The 19,527-nt window shown below is 39.3% G+C and overlaps 2 protein-coding genes across 6 annotated transcripts; both read left to right on the forward strand.

Annotated features, from left to right (window-relative positions):
- The first annotated feature begins 284 nt into the window (after positions 1–284).
- LOC101157659 (sortilin) lies at positions 285–12,502 on the forward strand. 3 transcript variants are annotated; one of them, XM_011491238.3, is made up of 21 exons: positions 285–1,728; positions 1,871–1,933; positions 2,025–2,101; positions 2,172–2,268; positions 2,912–3,079; positions 3,229–3,302; positions 3,669–3,715; positions 4,877–5,013; positions 5,131–5,214; positions 5,924–5,984; positions 8,374–8,526; positions 9,858–9,955; positions 10,029–10,128; positions 10,209–10,383; positions 10,458–10,651; positions 10,900–11,092; positions 11,168–11,284; positions 11,568–11,706; positions 11,780–11,886; positions 11,970–12,089; positions 12,166–12,502. In XM_011491238.3, exons 1-21 carry the CDS (start codon positions 1,489–1,491, stop codon positions 12,218–12,220), a joined length of 2,499 nt encoding a protein of 832 aa, XP_011489540.1. In that variant the 5' UTR covers positions 285–1,488; the 3' UTR covers positions 12,221–12,502. The 3 variants fall into 3 exon arrangements, 2 of the variants coding, with proteins under 2 accessions (XP_011489540.1, XP_020569962.1); XM_020714303.2 differs by having other exon boundaries at positions 1,375–1,728; positions 11,970–12,058; XR_013653475.1 differs by lacking the exon at positions 12,166–12,502 and having other exon boundaries at positions 1,375–1,728; positions 11,568–11,714; positions 11,970–12,058.
- Positions 12,503–13,391: 889 nt separating this feature from the next.
- Positions 13,392–18,665, forward strand: fam3c (FAM3 metabolism regulating signaling molecule C). 3 transcript variants are annotated; one of them, XM_004083055.5, is made up of 10 exons: positions 13,411–13,558; positions 13,864–13,925; positions 14,005–14,109; positions 14,644–14,667; positions 14,800–14,923; positions 16,164–16,222; positions 16,336–16,386; positions 16,459–16,543; positions 16,648–16,774; positions 17,764–18,665. In XM_004083055.5, the coding sequence occupies exons 2-10, from the start codon at positions 13,910–13,912 to the stop codon at positions 17,851–17,853; spliced, it is 681 nt and encodes a 226-aa protein (XP_004083103.1). In that variant the 5' UTR covers positions 13,411–13,558; positions 13,864–13,909; the 3' UTR covers positions 17,854–18,665. The 3 variants fall into 3 exon arrangements, with proteins under 3 accessions (XP_020569782.1, XP_004083103.1, XP_020569781.1); XM_020714122.3 differs by lacking the exon at positions 13,411–13,558 and adding an exon at positions 13,641–13,677; XM_020714123.2 differs by lacking the exon at positions 14,644–14,667 and having other exon boundaries at positions 13,392–13,558.
- Positions 18,666–19,527: the final 862 nt, after the last annotated feature.

The raw sequence follows: 19,527 nt of genomic DNA on the forward strand, positions 1-19,527 counted from the left end.
ATGTGTCCTGCGGTTTTTGTAGTTGAGTGCATCAATTCAACACACATTACAAAACATTTAAATAATTATAAAAGATATAATAACACAGATCATACTAAGGAGTAGAGGCACATTGAAACTAAATTGAATGTTAAGGACAACAACTTCCCTTCAGTCTCGCTTCAGCTTCGCCTTCACCCCCCCCCCCCCCTTATTTTATTTACGTTGGACTAAATTTAGTTGTTGCTCGCACGTGTTTAAAGTTCAAGCCCCTTTAGCTGTCACGCATGTAGGTGTGAGACATTTATTCTCCTCAGCTGGCCCATCTCCTGGGGGAGCGGTGTGCTGCAGTGAGACAGCAGCGTACGAGAACTGTTTGGTCGGGGTTGATACGCCGCCGCGCGTAACCGTAACACTTATAAAGCCATTTGTGTTAATTTTTTATTGACCACAACTCAATAGGAGCCACAAAGTCCACCCTCCCCCTTTAGAAAAAGTAAGACACTTATTTATATTTTTGTTAAATGGTAATCTGGTGCGCGTCAAGCACAAAATGGTGCTGGCTGATCTCCAGTGGATTTTCTGTGGTACCCGGTGCTCAAATTATCTGTCAAAGTGTTTTTGTTTGACTTGTGTCCTTCTACTGTTTGTGAGTTAAATACATTTAGTTGACTATTTTTTCCTTTACTAATTACTTTTTTACTTTGCAATTACTTCTTAAAATTAAAAACGTTTTATTTTTCTCAAACCAGAAAGCCACCATGCAGGAGTAAAAGAGCCACATGTGGCTCTGGAGGTTCAGGTTGCAGGCCCCTGGTATAGTCAGCTGTTCCTTTGTTAAATTAAATGTCACCATGATGTTCCTGTTGTTTTCAGGGAATCCAGGTCTCAACTTCAGGGCATTTTCCAAAGAACTGATCATGTTTTCAAGTGTTATTTTCATGTCTTTGAGGTTATTTTCCACTTTGTTGTTTAAACTTTGGAGGGAAGTTGTATGCTTAAATTGCTCAAACTTCCTTTTTTCTTTTACATTTTTTGTACTTTCTTGAAGTTTGAATTCTTTTTTTAAAAGTAACTGTACTTTCACCCAATTATAACAAAGAATTATTATAAAATCCTTTTTTTCAATCAAATTGTTGAGCTTTTATTTAAAAACAGTAAATATTTCTAGCATTCTTACTTAACTAAATTTGATTAAAACCTCAAATTATTTGGAGAGAAACGTGTCATTCAAAAGCTTCTGGGGGAAAAAATACATTTCCTTAAAGGGAAAAGAACTCTTCCTCTCGTTTGGGGGCCATGGGGGCTCTAAAGATCCAGTCACATCCTTGCCTCAGAAGTCAAAAAGGTCATCTGGATGCGGGCAGGAGCACCTGCTGACAGCGCCGCTGAACGCAGCACTTCTTATGTTAATGACCCTTCCCACCTGACCTGCATTCAAAGCGCAACACGTCCAGCTCGCACAGAACCCTCTGGTGGCGCGCACACACGGGTCCAAACGCGTTCAGGATGATCCCCGGCGACGTGTGGGTCCTCCTCTGGCTTCTCCTTGGCGCAGAGAGCAGCAACCTTAGGGGGAAGACGGTGACTTTCCATCGGGCTCCGTGGGATGAAGCCCGCGGCCATGTGCGCGCGCGTCCCAAGAGGGACGCCAGCGGCTCGAGCCCCTATCACGGTCCTCCCCTCACCTCCTGTCTTCTCCCCCTCACTCCGGCTGAGCACATTGTTTTAGATCACAACACACATGAGGTGAGTTGAGGCTTGGACTATCATTCATGCGATTTATCAAGTTTCTTTCTCGTCTTATTCTAAAGAAGAAGAAAAAAATTGAATTATTTTCATTAAAAAAACATACAAAAAAGTGTTATTTCATAACATGTTTTTCTCTCAGACAGGGTTTAATGGAGATGACGGCTCCTATGTGATTCTCACATGGGTGGGTGATGATACAGGAGTGAGTATTTTACAAATCATCCTAAAATGATCGCCCTGAGACGTGGATATTTAAAAAAAAAAGACTTAAATCTCATGGAAACATCTCTCAGGTGATCCTGGTGCTGTCAACAATCAGTTCTCCTCTTGAGTCTTTTCATGAGGGAGGCTCTTCACGGCTTTACCGAAGGTGAGTCTGCATCTGGTCAGTGCAGATATCCAAGATCCTGATCAATTAACCCCCCTTTCTCTCCCATCAGCATTGATTATGGGAAGTCCTTCAATGACATCTCGCAGCGCATCAACCATACCTTCATCAAAGAGGAGTTTGGAGTCAGCGTTGGTCCTGGGAGCTCCGTGAGTCTACAGCAGCCTCCTTACTTTACAACTAAACTAAAATTTACGTCAGTGAAAAAATAAATTAATTACAAAAGGTGCTGCGATGTGAAGATCTTTATCCAAAGAAAAATGGTCAAACAGCGTTTGTGATAGTGCTGTTACAGCAGGTTGCCTCACTGGGATGAAGAACAGCGGATGAAGACATCCCATCTGTTTTTGATAGACCTTTTCCACATATTTACTGTCACAAATGTTTGCTGGCTTTGCAAATTTAAAGCACATATGTTGTTAATTTAAAAAAAAAAAAAAAAACGAAAAAACAAGAGCAGTTGAATTTTTTATTATAGATGTAGGTTCATTTTTCTTGTGGTTTGCAATAACATGGGGGGGGGGGGGGGGGTTAAAGAGGAGCTGATTTGTGTGAAAAAAAGAACATAATTGATTTTTATAAATGAAAAAGAAAAGTGGAAAAGAAACAGAAAGCAGACAGCACCCTTCTGGAGTCACAGCTGGTTCTAATCTTCTGCTGAAAGTTCCCATCCTCCTTTTACTGCTGTTTTCCCACAGTCGAAAACATTTACCTCAATTTGTGTTTATTGAATCTTTTGGGGCTCTTTGACAAGAGGCAGGTTGTTCACTTTTCATTTTTTTTTTATCACAGGTAATCCTGACTGCAGACACGCCTGTCCTAAACAATCCAGGTGGGATCATCTTCACCTCCAGGGATGCAGGTGCAAGCTTCAAGTTCATCCAGCTGCCCTTTCACCTGGCTCAGCCAATCACATACCACTTCTTCAACCCAGACTACCTAGCAGCTCTGAGCATTGATGTGAGTGTTAGCATGCCATCTTCCATCTCCCTTTGCTTTCTCATCATGGGTTAGTTGAGCTTAAACGCCTTGGCTGGCACACAAATATGGCTAATTCAGTAAGAACACACCTCAAGGCAAAGCAAACGTTCCTGTTTCCTGCCTCTTAGGGCGGCCTTTGGCTCTCTCTGGACTTTGGCGCGAGGTGGACAAAGGTTCATGATGGAGTGAATTCTTTCTTATGGTGAGAATAAACAGTGCGGTTAACAACATGCACTGTATCTAAAACTATGTACGCAATATTCATGCTGTATGTGCAATATTCATTCTATATGTGGAATACCCACTCATATGTGCAATATTCACCCCACTCTACTGTACAGTATTTATGTCTTATATAGCTCCTTATCCTTATTTTATTTAATTCTACCTTTTTATATTGTTGGAAGAGAGTTGCTGGAAAAAATTTCATTGTGCAATGCAGAATGATAATAAAAGATTCTGATTCTGATGCAGTGGATTAGCATTGGAAAGCTCAAGGAACTAATTAATGAAACATGTTCTGAGTGGAAAACAAAGTATAACACATAAACACTCTTGTTTCCTTTAGGGGGGCGGGTGACAATTTGTTCTTCAGCTGTAGCCGCATAGATGCAGGTAAGAAAGACACAAAGGATCACTTAAGAGCATAAAAAACTGGTAACATATAAACAAATGCTAAGAAAACATGATATGCATGTTAAACAACGTATAAAAAAAATCAGGTTTCGAATGCAGAACAACACAAAGGGAGAAGTGTGCAGACACAGTCCTCAGAAACGAATGAAAGCTTCGGTTTCTTCTTGCATATGGAAGTGCGATTTTCTTCTTAAGCTGAGGACAGCCTACCGTCCTTTTTTCCCGTTGTTGAGATAGTAGATGTTGTCATGATACGTGATAATATACTTTAATTTTATACAATCTACAGCAAAAAACAAAACAGTTTTTTAGAGAAAAAGGTTGAACACCAGAAGAACTGATCAATTTATAATTGATACTTTATTCAGGGTTTAACTCGGGTCATAAACAACGTCCAAATCAGTCATCGTCCTTTGGGAAAAGGTGGCTGCAGTTCAGTGATCCTGGAGTTGTGGATTTCATCAGTGACCTGATGAGGAGGTCAGGCCGTCTATATGGTTATAAAATGATGCATGAGAGATGCAGGCTGGAAGAACTGTGTATCACTCGGGACTTGGTCTGTTATTACCAGAAATAAACTTGTAGAGCTGCTCAAAGAGGCTCAGTGTGTTGTGCTGCCAACTATCGGTCGGGGTGTGAGTGGAAAACGAGTCAGACGTCTTGACTTTAAATGGATATTTTGCCAAATGAAATATTGTGATCTATTGCCAAATCAATTTTACACCCCAACTAAAAATTATTTTGTTTCTCTGGATGTTCTTATTTTTTATCCCCTTTGGCTCCTAAAATAAAAGGTTTTTATTTTCCAGTCTGGATGTAAAGCCTGGTAAAAAAAAAGAGGCAGTATATGAAGCAGATGCTGTTTAATTCTGAACAGCTGTAGTGCTGGAAGCATCTGGGACACAGGATGGAATCCAAAACAGCCTTCAGGGAAATTTCCATTCAGACACAGACTGATCATTCTTTAAGCTAACTTTTGGAGGGTTGTTTGAATTTAAGATTCATAAATCAAGTCTTGCTGCTGAATGTCAGATCCCATTTCCTCACGTCATTTTACTTATTAGGTACTATAATAAAAGGTGTTACTCATCCTTTATTTTAGTCATTTTTCAAGCACATTTGGGTTCCTGTCAACCTTAGTTGAGGCAGAGGAAAGGGGAGATTTGGTGCTGAAGAGGACACAGGATCTGGGCAAAACCTTCACCATCATCCACAAAGACGTCTTTAGCTTTGGCTACATCGGAGTGTTTCTCTTCTTCTCTGTGATGGAGGATTCGGTGAGAAGAGTTTGTTATGCAATATGAGTTTTTGCTGATGTGGAGACGGCAGAACGTCCTCCAAAATAAATCAGTTTTTCTAGTTGTGTTCAAGTGGCATCCCTGTTGTTCTCCCAGAGGTCTCCACGTGTCATGTATTTTTCATCAGACCAAGGAAAAACCTTCAGCCAAGCGTTACTCCCATCAGCTTCAACTGAACAGGTGAGAAGATTAAAAACAAAAATCACTTTTCAAGGTTTTCTGTGGTTATCCTAGTGGAAAATTTCACAAGTTCCTTAAAGACCCACTCCGAGGAAAATCGTGTTTTTATTTTGTTTTTCTCCCATTTTTTCTGATGAAGGAGGACATTAAGATTAAGATTGCATTTCCAAGTATTTCTTATTGAAATCCCACCCACTATCAACAGGTGAATTCTAATGAACTACTTCTGCTCTGCAGAAACTATGTCCTAAAAAAGGACAAAGTTGTTTTTAATTTTGGCTAAAAACAGCATATTTATAATTAAAAGACCGCTGGGAGCGCTTTCAAAATCGATGAAATGATGATCTGAGTGTGACTTTAAAAAGTTAAGAGCTTTTTGTGAGTCTGGAGAGGCAGCCAATCACGATTCCTTTGAATTGGGAGCGTCTTCAATACCAGAAGGCACGTTGTAAGATCGTCCAAGCGGAACTATTACAAGTGAAAACAAGAGTGACCACATTTCTGCTTTTGAAGTCACACACACAACGCACATCTGCACTGATGAAATGCACGCACTTTCTGTTGACACAGCAAACCCGCTCTCCCTGTTACTCGACTTAAAAAACCTTTAAGCTGAAGATTAAATTAGCCACACAAAAAAAATTGCTAATGCAGGGTTTTCCCACCAGTGTTTACTGTTTTTTTTCTCTCTCTCTGTGTCTGTTTGCAGTTTTATTCTATCTTGGACGGAGATGAGGACATGCTCTTCATGCACGTGGACAACCCCGGAGGTATTAGGCAATAGCTGTTCCTCCTTTGGAGAAATGAATGTAAATTACAGAAAACGTTATTTGTTTTCAGCGATTTAACTCAGATTTATCACTTATTTCTCACACACTGATATATTTCTTTAACCCCTACAAAGCCCACTATATCAAAAAATGGTCAGAAATTTCCAATTTCTTTGGAATTCAGATTTTTTAGAGCCTTTTCACACAAAACAATAAAATATAATTTTATGAGATTGTTATCTATATCTTAGAATACAATCTATATCTCTTTTTCGTAAAATATTGGATTATCAGATATAAACCACAATGCATTGCGTTTAAACAATTTGTCGTTTGAAAAAAATGTATACAAATATATTTTTTATAAAATCGTCTAATTTTTCACAATCAGAACACAGTGGATTCACAAATAGTCTTTAAGATTATGTGTAAATGTTTGTAAATATTTTAAAGATTTGTATGAAATAGGACTTTAAGAATGAATTCCTAAATATGCTTAGAATTCATTCTAAATTGAGGTTAAGATCTCTTTTGCAAGGGGTGACCTGCACAAAGTCAGCAGTACGCGTCACAAAACATGAAAACAATGTAAAATAAAACAACAGCAGTGGGATTATTCTAATTTCAAATGTCAAATTAAAAATGAGGGTGCACCACAGTAACTTTGTGTTATAAAATTCAATAGATGTAAAGCAGTTTGACATTGGGAGCAAAAGTTATAAACAGATGAGGATGTTAAAGCTCAAGGGAATTTCACAAATTCAAATCCCTTTTCCATGATTTATGGCAGCACGGCATTCGTGGCTCTGCTGCTGTGTTTTTCTCACCTACTGTTGCTCTGAACAGTGTTGGGGGAAATGAATTACAAAGTAACAAATTACTGTAATTTCATTACCTTTCTCAGTAACAGAGTAACGTAACGGATTACAGTTCAAACGTTGGTAATTAAATTACAATTACTGCATTACAGAAACCCTAATTACTTCATTGCTCACATTTTGCTGCAGTGAAACTATAGGTAATTAATGCAGCAAGTTACTTTATGTTAACACTTCGCATGCACGCTAATTGGAGATTGGAGATCGGTCAAAGTAAGACGAAGAGAGCAGAAACGAATTCGTAGGGGCGTTTGGCAACTGGAGATATTAAATTTTTTTCCAATTTGCTGAAAACAAAGACAAAATATTTCAGGTAAGTGCAAGTTATGTCCTGGAGATGAACCACTTTCCCCTACAGTTCATTCCCCCTTTCCACCTTTAGATTGACATGTTCTTCCTACCATGACAAAGGTGGATAAAGGTGGAAAGATTTCATGTAATCCATGGACACCAGTGAAGATCACAAAACATTGAAGAAAAAAGGTTCAGCGCACTGTCTAGTGGGTCTAGATGACCCACCTCCCAATGTTAAAATTCCTAGGAAAGCACAAGGGTTAAATGAATGAGGTGCTGCTAAAAAAGACTGATTGTGTGGATTTTACAAAAGTCAGTTTTGTCTCTGATAGAGTAATTATGTCCAATTGCAGACATTTTTGTGCCAAGTTTATTCTCCAGAGTATTTGTATGTGAATAGAAAAAAGTAAAGTAACGAGTAGGGAATTACTTTTTAATTGAGGAATGAGTAAAGTTAATTACAATTTCATCCATTAACTAAAGTAAAGTAATCAGTAATTTCCCCAACACTGGATCTGACAGTGGCCCTCAGTTCATTTGGGTTATTTGTTGATTTGATGCCACACACCTGCATGCACAGAAACCTATTTTAAGCTGATTTGCAGTTTCAGACAACAGGAGAAGCTGCTGCTCCCTCATCCCCTTGCTTTGCTGTAGTGGAAACATTTAACTGAACAGAACAAGCTTCTTTCACAAGACCTCGGAATTGCTGACAAATCATGCCACTTCGAGTTGCGTAATCCCAGCTCCATTGTGTTCCTTTCTACCTTTTGTCACTTTCCACTTCCTTGTTTCGGTCATTAAAATCAACACTCTCTATGGCTTTGGGACTGGAAATATGGAAGTTATGGGAAAAGGGGGATTTGATACCTGGCTGGAGGGAGTTTCACTGCAAAAACTGACCAGTAGATCTTTGGATTATGTTGTAACATGACCACACACACACACACACACACACATCTCGGCTTGTCTTTTATGTCTTTAGCTGACATGCAGGAAGCTCACACATGTCAAGTTTGATCGATGATGCTGATGTCAACAGCTTTGGTTCACCTGTTTGTTTATAGAGGATGATGCAAACACGGCCTACATTTCCCACAATGCACATGTAAAGTCTCTGTGGTTGTCTCTTTTAAGGCACTCCTTTCATTCAAAAACTTTTGTACGTTTCACGCCTCTGAGTGTTTCTGACGCCGTTACTTTCCTGTCAATCGCAGACACCTACTTTGGCACCATGTACACCTCAGACGACCGCGGAATTTTGTTCTCCAAGTCGCTGGAGCGCCACCTGTTTGACGGACACAGGAAGAGCGATTTCACCAACATCACATCCCTGAGAGGAGTTTACCTAACTAATAAACTAGACGTGGGTGAGTCATTTCATCACAAATACATCTGCTTTTATAGATTTGGGGATTTTAATCAAATCCTAGGGGACAATTCTAGTTTGTTTCAGGGTTAATATAAAAAAAAACGCATTTTGTGAGGTTTTGGTTCATTTAGAATACATGTCAAAGATAATGGTTAGATTTAAAACCTGTTTTTTAAAGGCTAAATATCAAATAGTAAAATAAAAAACCTAATAATTGACAATTGTTCTGGGTTTTGCATTTACACAAGTCTGTTTTATTTCTGGAGATAGTTTTTTTAAACCTTAAATTGTTCGTAGATCAGTATTACAATAACAAGAAAAATAATGTCTCCTGGTAAACTATAAGAAATTGACTGAAAAGGAGCAGTTAAAAAACTTTAGAAGACCTAAAAAGCCTAAAACATTTCTTTTTAATTTTATGCCTTTTACGAAAGTGTCACCATCGTACCACGCTGGACCTCTTTATTGTTCCAGATGTTTGTTCTGTTACTTTAAACTCAGTAATTTCTAAACAATTTAAAATTACGACGATAATAATTCTGTTGTTGCCATTATGCAGCTAAATTATTTATGTCGTCTAGCTCAGGGGCCAATGGCAGAGTGACCATTAATTGTGAGACTGGGACGCTGTGGGTTCAAATCTGCATGCTGTTGTTGTTCACCTTTCAGTCGCTACAGCGTTCACCCTTTCACACAGGTGGTTCGGCAGAGATTTTTGTGCTGGATGCCCTTTCTAACACAATTCTGTCATTTCTTCGGACCCCAACATGGGCCCCCTTGTGGCTAGTTGAAGAAGTGCAAAGTCTTGCTCAAACTGGATGAAGCTGACTGTCTCTGATTTCCAATGAGCCAGTCCTGCCTTTAACCAACTGAGCCTCAAATCTGCATACAAAAGATTCTAAAACTAAGACCCAAAGCCTCCCTGCTTGACACTGGATCGGGGGCTTAAACGGCCAAATGGTCCCCTTGCAGCTCACCATATATATATATATATATATATATATATATATATATATATATATATATATATATATATATATATATATATATATATATATATATATATATATATATATATATATATAACGACACAGCAGTACTTGGACCCCATTAAAACACCACAAAATACAGTTTGTAAAAGCTAAACACAATAAACAAGTGGTGGACTGTGGGTTAGCTCGCTTTTCTGATGGATGGCGGCCAGGAATCGGGTAGTTCTCCTCCTAAAACAGCACCGCCTCATCTTGATCGTCTAAAGGGAAGTTAGTTTTGCTCAGTGCAAAAACTAAAATTAGTTGAGCGATTATCAGTAAAGTATAATTGTTGCAGATGGGCGAATCCGATCCGTCATCTCCTTTAACAGAGGAGGAGCTTGGAGGCAGCTCGACAAACCTGAGAATGTGGACTGTGAAGCTCACGTCAAGAAGGTAGGACGGCATCATCGACGTGTGCACAGTCTCTCCACTGAAACATTCTTTGTGTTTTCTTTTCTTCCTTCAGTGCAATCTACACATCCATGGAGAACACAGCCGAAAAAATGGAATAGTGCCCATGGTGGCTCTGTCTGACGCAACTGCCGTTGGTCTCGTCATTGCACATGGTAACTTCACACAATTAAAACTATATCTACATCCAGAGAGACCTGCTGCTCTGTTTCATGCGACCTCCCTTCCTTACCAGGGTCTGTGGGGGATTCTCTGTCATCATCGCAGCACCCAGATGTGTTTGTGTCCTCGGACGGAGGGTACAGCTGGAAGGGGACACTGAAAGGCCCCCATCTCTACAGCATCCTGGACTCTGGGGGCCTCATTGTGGCTGTTGAGGCGCAGCATAGTGGACAAGTCAAGACCATCAAGTACTTTCACCGAAGCTTGGTTTGAATGAAATACTGTTGTGTTTTTTCAATGTCACCCCCCTGTTTCCCCTCAGATTCTCCACCGATGAAGGCCAGTGCTGGAAGTTGTATAACTTCACAGAGCAGCCCTTCTTCTTTGCAGGCCTGGCTTCTGAGCCAGGCACTAAGGCCATGAGTGTCAGTGTGTGGGGCTTCCGTCCTGAAGATGATGGCCAGCCTATGTGGGTGGCCGTCACCATTGATTTTCAGAGCCTCATTACCAGAGAGTGTGAGTCAAAATGTCCCTAAAATGATCACACATACCGTATTTTCTGGAGTATAAGTCGCAGGAGCCAAAAAATGTACAATAAAGAATAAAATAAAAAAAACATACATAAATTGCTCCAGATTAGAAGTCGCACAGTTGGCCAAATGATGCAAAAAATAAAATAAAGGACTTATACTCCAAAAATATGGTAAAGCCTGTTTAGGACTCTTTTTTATTCAAAAGTGACAGTTTATGATTTTATCAAACAGGTAGCAAAAAAGACTATGAAGTGTGGTTGGCTCATTCCACAGAAGAAAAGGACCCGGGGACAAACGGTTGCGTATTAGGCGCAAAGGAGACCTACAGGAGATTAAAGAAAGAGTCTGTTTGCAGAAACGGGCGAAATTATGTGGTAAAAAAGAAGCAAAGCCCCTGCTTGTGCACTAGAGAGGACTATATATGGTGAGTCGGGTTGGTTTTTGGTGGAATATTAGAAACAAACTTTTCCGTCACAGAGACGTTTCTCCTTTCAAACAGTGACTATGGCTTCTATCGCCACGTGAACACTTCGGAGTGTGTGAAGCAACCGGATGCTACAAACAAAACGATGGAAATGTGTCTGAATGGGCAAGAAGATGAGCTGCTGACAACAGGGTGAGTGAGGGGTTAGATTTTGTTTTATTTTGAAAGTGAGCTGACTTTTTATGATGCGTACACACCGGGCATTTGAGGTGCGTTCAAGAACATGCCGAATGTGGCATGTCCAGCGCATGTTGGATGAGGCTTGGTGCGAAACATCGAAGTGGTGCAAATTTGTTCCAGGCTTTTTTTTAAATAAACCTTTCATTAAAGAACAGAACATGTGTTACTGAAGCCAGTGTGAACGCAGCATTATGGCACCTTGAATCTCCTGACTATAACATCTGTGTGCATTCAGGTACAGAAAGGTCGCGAGTGACAGGTGTGAAGGAGGTTTTGCTCCTCGCCTCTCGGCGCAGACGGTCCGTCCCTGTGCGACACCAAGCACCAGCTCTCCTCTCACGTCAACGTCTTACGTCTCACACTTTGACACACCGGTCAGTAGGTCAGTCACGCACCGTGTAGGCTAATTTTGCAGCTTGCATGTCAACTAGTGTACACATCCCCCAGGAGGAAAGGCTGGTGTTGATCCTGGTGTGTGCAGGAGCAGCCGTCATCGTCCTAACAGCTGTTATCTCAGCAGCTCTTGTAGTCAGGAGGATGGTCTACAGAACCAGGTGAGATTCACAGACTTCTGCTGCATGCATTCATACCTGCGCTAGAGCTGACCATTTGTGTTTTTTTGTTTTTATGTGTGCAGGGAACCCGAGTATCGTTTCTCCAACCTGCGCAGTCAGGATGACAGCAGCTGCATCACAGCAGACCTGCTGAGTACTACCAGCAGCAACGGTACAGTGTACCAGCAGGAATCGGATAACTTGTGAGAGTCATTCTGAAGTGCTTTCTTATTACTGAGCTTGTGGCTTAAGTGTGCAAACGGATGATTCTTTCCATAGGATCTTACAGGATTTCACAGGATCAGTGACGCACAGCTCCATTTCCCTGACATGATGAACGCTCATCGTTAAAACCCTCTGCACTAAAAACTAACCGCAAGCCACGCTTTCTTGGAAACGTCCCACCACTTTCATGGAAGCCCCTTTGTGTCAAGTTTTTATTTTTTAATTAATTAAATATTAATGTTATTCATTTTTATTTATTAAGCACAGTTCTCAAGTTTCTTTTGTCTCTCTTTGATTGCTGTATTGGTTTGTTATTGTTTTGTAAGTTTGTGAAAATGAAAAGAAATCTGAAAAATCTTTAAAAACAAGCTGCATTAAAAATCTTGTTGTTTGTTCATTTGGTTATATTTGTCTAAGCTATATTTTTTGTTTTGTAATATTTTTTATCAAATGTTCACAGGATTTCTTAGTAACACATGAAAAAAAAGTTTTATGAAGTAAGGTACTTTTCTTATGCAGTTTCTCAGTTTAACATTTTTCTAAATTTGAACATCTTTTTAATACTTTTTTAACATATATTTTTTATAAAACATCTTTTGTTTAAAATATATCCGCATGGGGAAAAATTCGGTGACAATCATAGGTGGGGGGGGGGGGGGCAATCACTGCACTGTATGTCTCAAAGCTGACCACTAGAGGAGCTACCTCTGTTTCGAAATGACCTTTCAAACAGAAAATACATAGGGAAGAAGAAGCAAAACTCCGTTAAGGATCATATATAGATGTTTTCATGAAAGACGTTTCACTCGTGCAAAGGTCGCAAGACTGCTCAATTTCAAAGCTATTTTCTTAGGCGCATACGGTTAAATCAAAAAGTTAAATGGAGGAAGAATATGTTTCTTTATATAAATATGAACTATAAGTATGTTTGTAGGGAGTTTCCGGATATTTTGTACTTGTACTTAACAGGTAATCTCTAAAAACTTACAAAACAAAAAAAAAGCTTTGAAAAAAAAGCAGTACCCAGGCTTTTTTTAACCGTATTTTGCGATATTGCGTAAATATCTGGTTTATTTCATAGTGTTGAGTTTTTGGCATTTTCTATTTTTTAAACATCAAATTAATATTTTGTAAATAAATTAACAAGGATTTCAATAATGTGTACAGAACTAAATAAACAGACTCATATTTTGGGGGGCTTAAAAGGTAATGAGTTAAAAAAAGAAGCTCAGAAAAGAATCATCTGCGGCAGATGAATCAACCTGATGAAGAATCAACCTGTTTTGTTGTAGCGCGTGCACAGATGACTGCGCGTTATAGTTTTGCAACGGAGTGACACCTCAGGTGTTTGTTTCTCTCCATATCTCAGCTGTCAGGGCAGGAAAAGGAGAGTCTGCTCTGTCGGCGAACCAAGCTTATCAGGGAACGTGTAGTCTTCCGACAGACGGTAAGAAATATAATTGTAGTCTGTAATTCATAGATATGACCATTTTAAAGTTAGACGTTAAGCTGTCTGTGGCAGTTACTAGCGCGACGGCAGGCTAGCTGGGAAACGAATCTCAAAGCGTACGTCACTTTAGTGAGAATATGCTAGAAGTCATCATGCTAACAACTAGTTTATCGAGACAAGAGATAACAGTTAGCATTAGTTGCAGTTTATTTCTGTGTTCCGTCAACTTGGGTCCGATCAGCAACAATACATTTAGTGAACTAACGCATGTTTTTGTTTATTTTGTTTGTTTCTTAATACAGGCTCATAGGCTGGGGGAGAACTGTTACTGTCTGGAAACCCTTCAAGATGGTTAGACCCGGCGGTAAGATAGTTTAATGCGATATAAGTTATTAAAAAAAGACCTTTAGGCTAAACTGGCCTCTTTTCTTGCCTCTCCATAGGTATTTTGAAGGCCGTAACGCTGATCTCAGCCATCCTACTGGTTGCCTTCTTGGCTTTCCAGTTGCTGGAGATAAACGGGGATTTTAAATTTGGAAGTGTGATCTGTAAGTATCCGGGCTATCATTTCCTGATAGTTTTTTTCTTTTTACCCTTTAACAGAAAGAAGTCTGTCAACAGGACTGAATAATTTCACCTAGTTTTGTTCTTCTACTGTACAGAATGTAAAAATTTGCATGTACTCTGTATTTGGGAGAGATGGTAGGAACCGGTTTGTGTCACCAGAACTCCATTACCCACACTGCTTTAGGGGGAATCTGTTCATCGTGGACTTTTAAGTTATGCCATTGTTATTCCTTAAAAAAAAAAAACACTTTTATTTATAAAAAGCAGCTGCAAACACTTCATGTTTATGAAAAGGTGCTTAAAGTTCTGCTTTAGAAATGAATAGTCTATCCATTATTTCCATTAAACACTGAAAGGACTGAAGGTTTGGTTAATAATAAAATAATATTGAGTACTATGACATCTAAATTTGATGAAATAAAGATGTTTAGAAATCCAGAGCTTTTATGTAGCTCAGAAATGTGTCCTTACAAGAGAATAACTTATTTACACTTCTTTTATTTTTCCTTTTTCAGCGAGATCCCTGCCAATGATTGAAGGTTAATATTCCCTAATTATTCTCATTTTAATTTCAAACTTTAGGACGCTGCTTTTTTTTTTTAATTCAAAGCTAAGATTCAGAGCAAACATGATAATATTGATCACTATTGATTGAGTTTTTTTATTTGCAGCGGCAAAACCGGTCAAACACAAATGTGGGCTGTCCAAAGCGTGTCCTCCAGAACACTTTGCCTTCAAGATGGCGAGCGGTGCGGCCAGTGTCGTCGGGCCCAGGATGTGCCTAGAAGACAACTTGTAAGTGGAAAAAAGGCAACTTCCAGGCGATCCGTGGAGCCGTTGTCTCCAGATTTTGGTCAGAAGTTCTGCTCGAGTCATCGTTACCTGAAATCTTTGGTGAAAGGTTTACTTCTGACCGCTAACCTGAGTGTTTACTGCCTCAAGTTTCACTTTGGGTTTGCACTTTATACAAAATCTTGTTAATAATCTTGTTAAAGTGTGTGGCCAAATCGTTTTAAATCACTTCAAGTTTTGTCTTTTTCCTCAAAACCATATGGAAAATTAATTAAAATGAAGGTTTCAGGTTTCAACAGTAATGTTCTAAGGAAAAGCCTAAAAAAATGCTGTAAGTCAATAGTTGGTAAATATGTTCCTGGAATGAAGGAGAGCTGCCTTTTGTGTGGATGTTAATGTTTAGTGTCACTTTTCCATTGAGCCGTGTCTTAATGTGATATGACAAAAGCCGGTTCTTGAAAACACCGACCAGATTGTTTGAAGATTTTTTTTTTTAAGGTCTTGATCTTGTGTTTGCCAGGATCCAATCAATCCACAAGTTCTGCTTTTAGAGTTGTTTATTATTTAATGAAACCCTTTTTTAAAGAGTTGTTCCCTTACAAATTACACACAAATTCCAATTTAGCTGCACTTTTTCTTGAGAGGAGCACCAGGTTACACAGGCTTGTGTTCAAACGATCCTTGTGTAAAGAATGCCTTTTAAATGGGACATTGTGTCTCAGCAGCTGAAGGCGAAAGCGGCCAGACTTCTTTAATAGAGAATGATAGGCATGAGGTGAGATAGAAAAGTTCAAGATTGTACAAACGTGTCTGAAATGCCATGCTCACATCTATTATCACTGTAAACAAGGGAAGTCCTTTTAGAAAAATGCATCTTATTTATTGTGAAGAACCTCATTAAAAGTCACGTATTATTGTAATAATATAAATTTTTTTTTATGGAAATCAGTCGATGTAAAAATGTGTTAAATATAATTTAAAAAAAGGGGGATTTGAGTTTTTTTCTTAGTAACAAAAATAATTTTAGAGTCATTTCATAACGTCCTAAAGTGTCATCAATAGTAACTATCTTCAAAAACTATGTGCTGCTATTCACTTTCTAGCTAAAATGTGTTTAAGTGGTGGTGGTGAAGCTCCGCCTCCACAAACATCGGCCGAACAGGATGTGAGGCTAAATGTCAGCGTCCCTCCTTCTGGATCCCTTCAGGCTGCAGCCTCACGGTGGTTCTGCTCTTGTTTGCAGAATAATGAGCGGCGTGAAGAACAATGTGGGAAGAGGAATCAACATCGCCCTGATTGATGGTAGTTAGACCCGCACACCAAACGTGTTTAAAAACCAGAACATACTTTTTTCTTCTCAAGGACCCCTTTCCGTGTTTATTCCTTTAAAATAAATCAATATTCTGCCCCTTCAGGGAAAACGGGGACAGTGATCCAGACAGCCTTCTTTGACATGTGGGGTGGAGGTGAGTTTTCTTCTGGTTTCAGAACCATTCGATCCAAAGTGTGTTGTGTTGAACTCTGGGAAATCTTTGCAGATGTGGCTCCCTTTATTAAGTTTTTGAAAGAGATTCAGGACGGTGTGGTAGTCATGATGGCCTCCTTCGACGATCCCGCAACTAAGTAAATGGATTTTGTTTTTTTAAATGAAGCCTCTTCTTTCAGTGAAGATTCATGCAGAGTAAATATTGGCGTGGCTCTGAAATAATGTCTTCTTTGTTCTATAGGCTCAACGATGAAGCTCGGAAACTGATCGCTGATCTCGGCAGCTCGTCTGTCGGCAATTTGGGCTTCCGGGATAACTGGATCTTTGTAGGTGGGAAAGGCATCAAGACCAAGAGTCCATTTGAGCAGGTAAAGCGAGCTGCCAAATCCCCCTTTTTGTCGTCTGCTTGGTTTGCTCTGAAGCATTTAGGTTCTGGCGTGCCGGTGATCAGCATTTAGGAAAGAAAAGCCCTCTAGAGATTCCTGAGTCTCGACTCACAACCTTCGCAGTCGACTTGATATCTGAGAAACTGGTTTAGTGACCTTGAGAGAATCCAAACAGGTTTAAGAAGACAAGGAAACTGAGACTGATGACTGAATCGGGATCCTTTTTGTCCTGCATGACTCAACAGCAGATGAGCTGGATAGTTGATAGTGATAAGAAGAACGATTATGTCGTCTCAGATCATCTACAAACTTTCTTAAATGACTTAGTTATATATATATATATATATATAGTTATATAGTTATACATATATATCTATATATAGATATAGTTATATAGATATAGTTATATAGATATAGTTATATAGATATATAGATATAGTTATATAGATATATAGATAGTTATATATATATATATATATATATATATATATATAAAGGGGAAATTAATATTTTTATGAGCGATGTCTTGCTACCCCTCAACCAAAGCACTACAACCGACAAAAGGAATGAGATGTTGTCTGTCAGAGGGTCTGTCACAAGCGATGAACAGCATTCTCCAAAACCGACACTTTCCGGCTCTTTGCTGCTTCTAAGGATCAGGAGTCAGTTTTAGGTTGACGGCTAAAATCTGACTCCTGATTCTGAGAAAATAGTCAAATGGTCTGAATTGCTGCAGTAAATGATGATTTAAAACAAGAAAAGAAAGATTTCAGAACTCATCGGGAATGCCGTGATGACAGTTAAGGAGCAAAAAAAAACAAAAGCTTTATTGAACCGAAGCGCCTTTGTCAAAAATTCCTTTACAGCATTGTGACTGCCTGGTAACTGGAGGCTTTTCTCAGAATTCAGATTGTGTAGAATATTGTACGGTTGTGTGATCAGCAGACTCGTGTTTCTCTCTCTCTTTGCAGCACATCAAGAACAAAGCAGAAACCAACAAATTTGAGGGCTGGCCAGAGGTCCTGGAGATGGAGGGCTGCATACCAAGAAGGCTGAACTGATGTCAGCAGCGCCTCCCCGCGTCCGTCAAACCTCAGTTTTCCTAGAACTTCAAAAGTCCAACACGGCTTATTCTTCTGCGTCACGTCTGTGCAGAGCCTCGAGCTCACGGTCACTGTCGGTTCACAGTCTGTGTCGTTTGCAGCTTTGGAGCTGCAGCTCTGCAGCACAGACTGAAAACGAGTCAGGGAAAAGGCAGCAAAGGTTTCTTCCTTCCAGTCCGGTCACTGTCGACAGTCCAGACTGGTGTCTGTTCACAGCAGTTTGACGCAGAAGTATAAATTCCCGTTCTCTTTCCTCCATCCTGATGGTTACTCTGCACCTTTGATCTCAAATCATTTTCTCTTTCCAGCTCACCTGCTGGCTTGTAAGCAGGAACTTGAATCTCAGACTTTCTTGCACTTCTTGTTGAAAACACTTCTTGTTTGGTTACTGTCGTCTCTACAGCCCAAAGATTTACCTGTGATCGTCTCTCAAACTGTTGCACTCTTTCTACGTCAAACAGAAGCTGTCGCCCACATTTTTAGAGGGGGCCAACCTTCACCTGACTTCCTTCTTTTCCTGCCTTAATTGTACCGTTCACACTTTATTTTATTCTTTGTTTTTGTTTTTTACCACCAAGTCTTCTACTTCCTTCAGAGCTGTTTTCTACAAAGTCTTTAGACACTTTTTTTCCTGATTTTCTGACCAAATGCACCAAATTCACTGTGACGTTTGTAAATATTTCTCTGGACAAAGCCCAAGCCTAAAAGATTCTAATTTAATAAACAATGGAACAGTTAACATTTCCTAAAATAAATGATTTTTAACTGTGTCTGGATGTCCTTTTTCTCTGCCTGAACTGTTTCTTGATTCCTAAGATTAGAACTTGTTTTTTTCTTTCTTAAAGCAATAAAATCTGCCAAATGGGGTAAAAAAAAGGTCTTATCAAGAATTCTTATTTTAAGAAAAAAAAACATTCTTGTCACTGAGACACATTTTTTAAACTAAGATTGTTTTGTTGTGGAAAAACTTTGATGAAAATATTTTTCCTGCAGGACTAGAAATACGTTTTTCTTAAGTCATGATCTTTCTGCTTCCTTAAGATTCAGTTTTTGCCGTCCAGACATATGTATCTATATTTTTACACATTTATATTAAGCCTTCATTTTTTAAAATGCATTTACAGTCACTTGATGAGGTTACAGTTTGGTTCCTTCAATATGTCGTCTGGAGTCAAACCCACTTTACAGAGCTCCAAACCACAAGCAAAACCGGAAAGTTCTAATGAAATCATCATGAGCTCAGAGGTTTCCAACGTCAACATGATGCTGTCCAAATGTTGATTCTCCAGCCAGCCCTTGTTCTGTCTTGTGGGGTCCAGATGACCCCACCCTTACATTGACGTGTCATCCCTCCAATGATAAAGGTGGACAGAGGTGGACAGGATTTCATGTCAGCTATGGATACCAGTGAAAATCAAAAGTCAACGGGGAAAAAGGTTCCTGTGGGTTCCAGATAACCCCACTTCCAAGGTTAACTTGCCTTAGATAGCACAAGGGCAAAGTATCTTCTGAAAAAAATGGTGACCAATTTGACATTGATGATCCTGATTAAATTAACAGACAAAATGTCTACATTTGGTGACTAAAATAAAGGTTTTTAGATATTTTTTCTGCTATAAGTTCCTTTTTTTC

Source organism: Oryzias latipes, chromosome 23 (assembly GCF_053564925.1).
Source record: "Oryzias latipes strain Hd-rR chromosome 23, Olatipes_Hd-rR_3.1".
NCBI classification, from domain to species: domain Eukaryota; kingdom Metazoa; phylum Chordata; class Actinopteri; order Beloniformes; family Adrianichthyidae; genus Oryzias; species Oryzias latipes.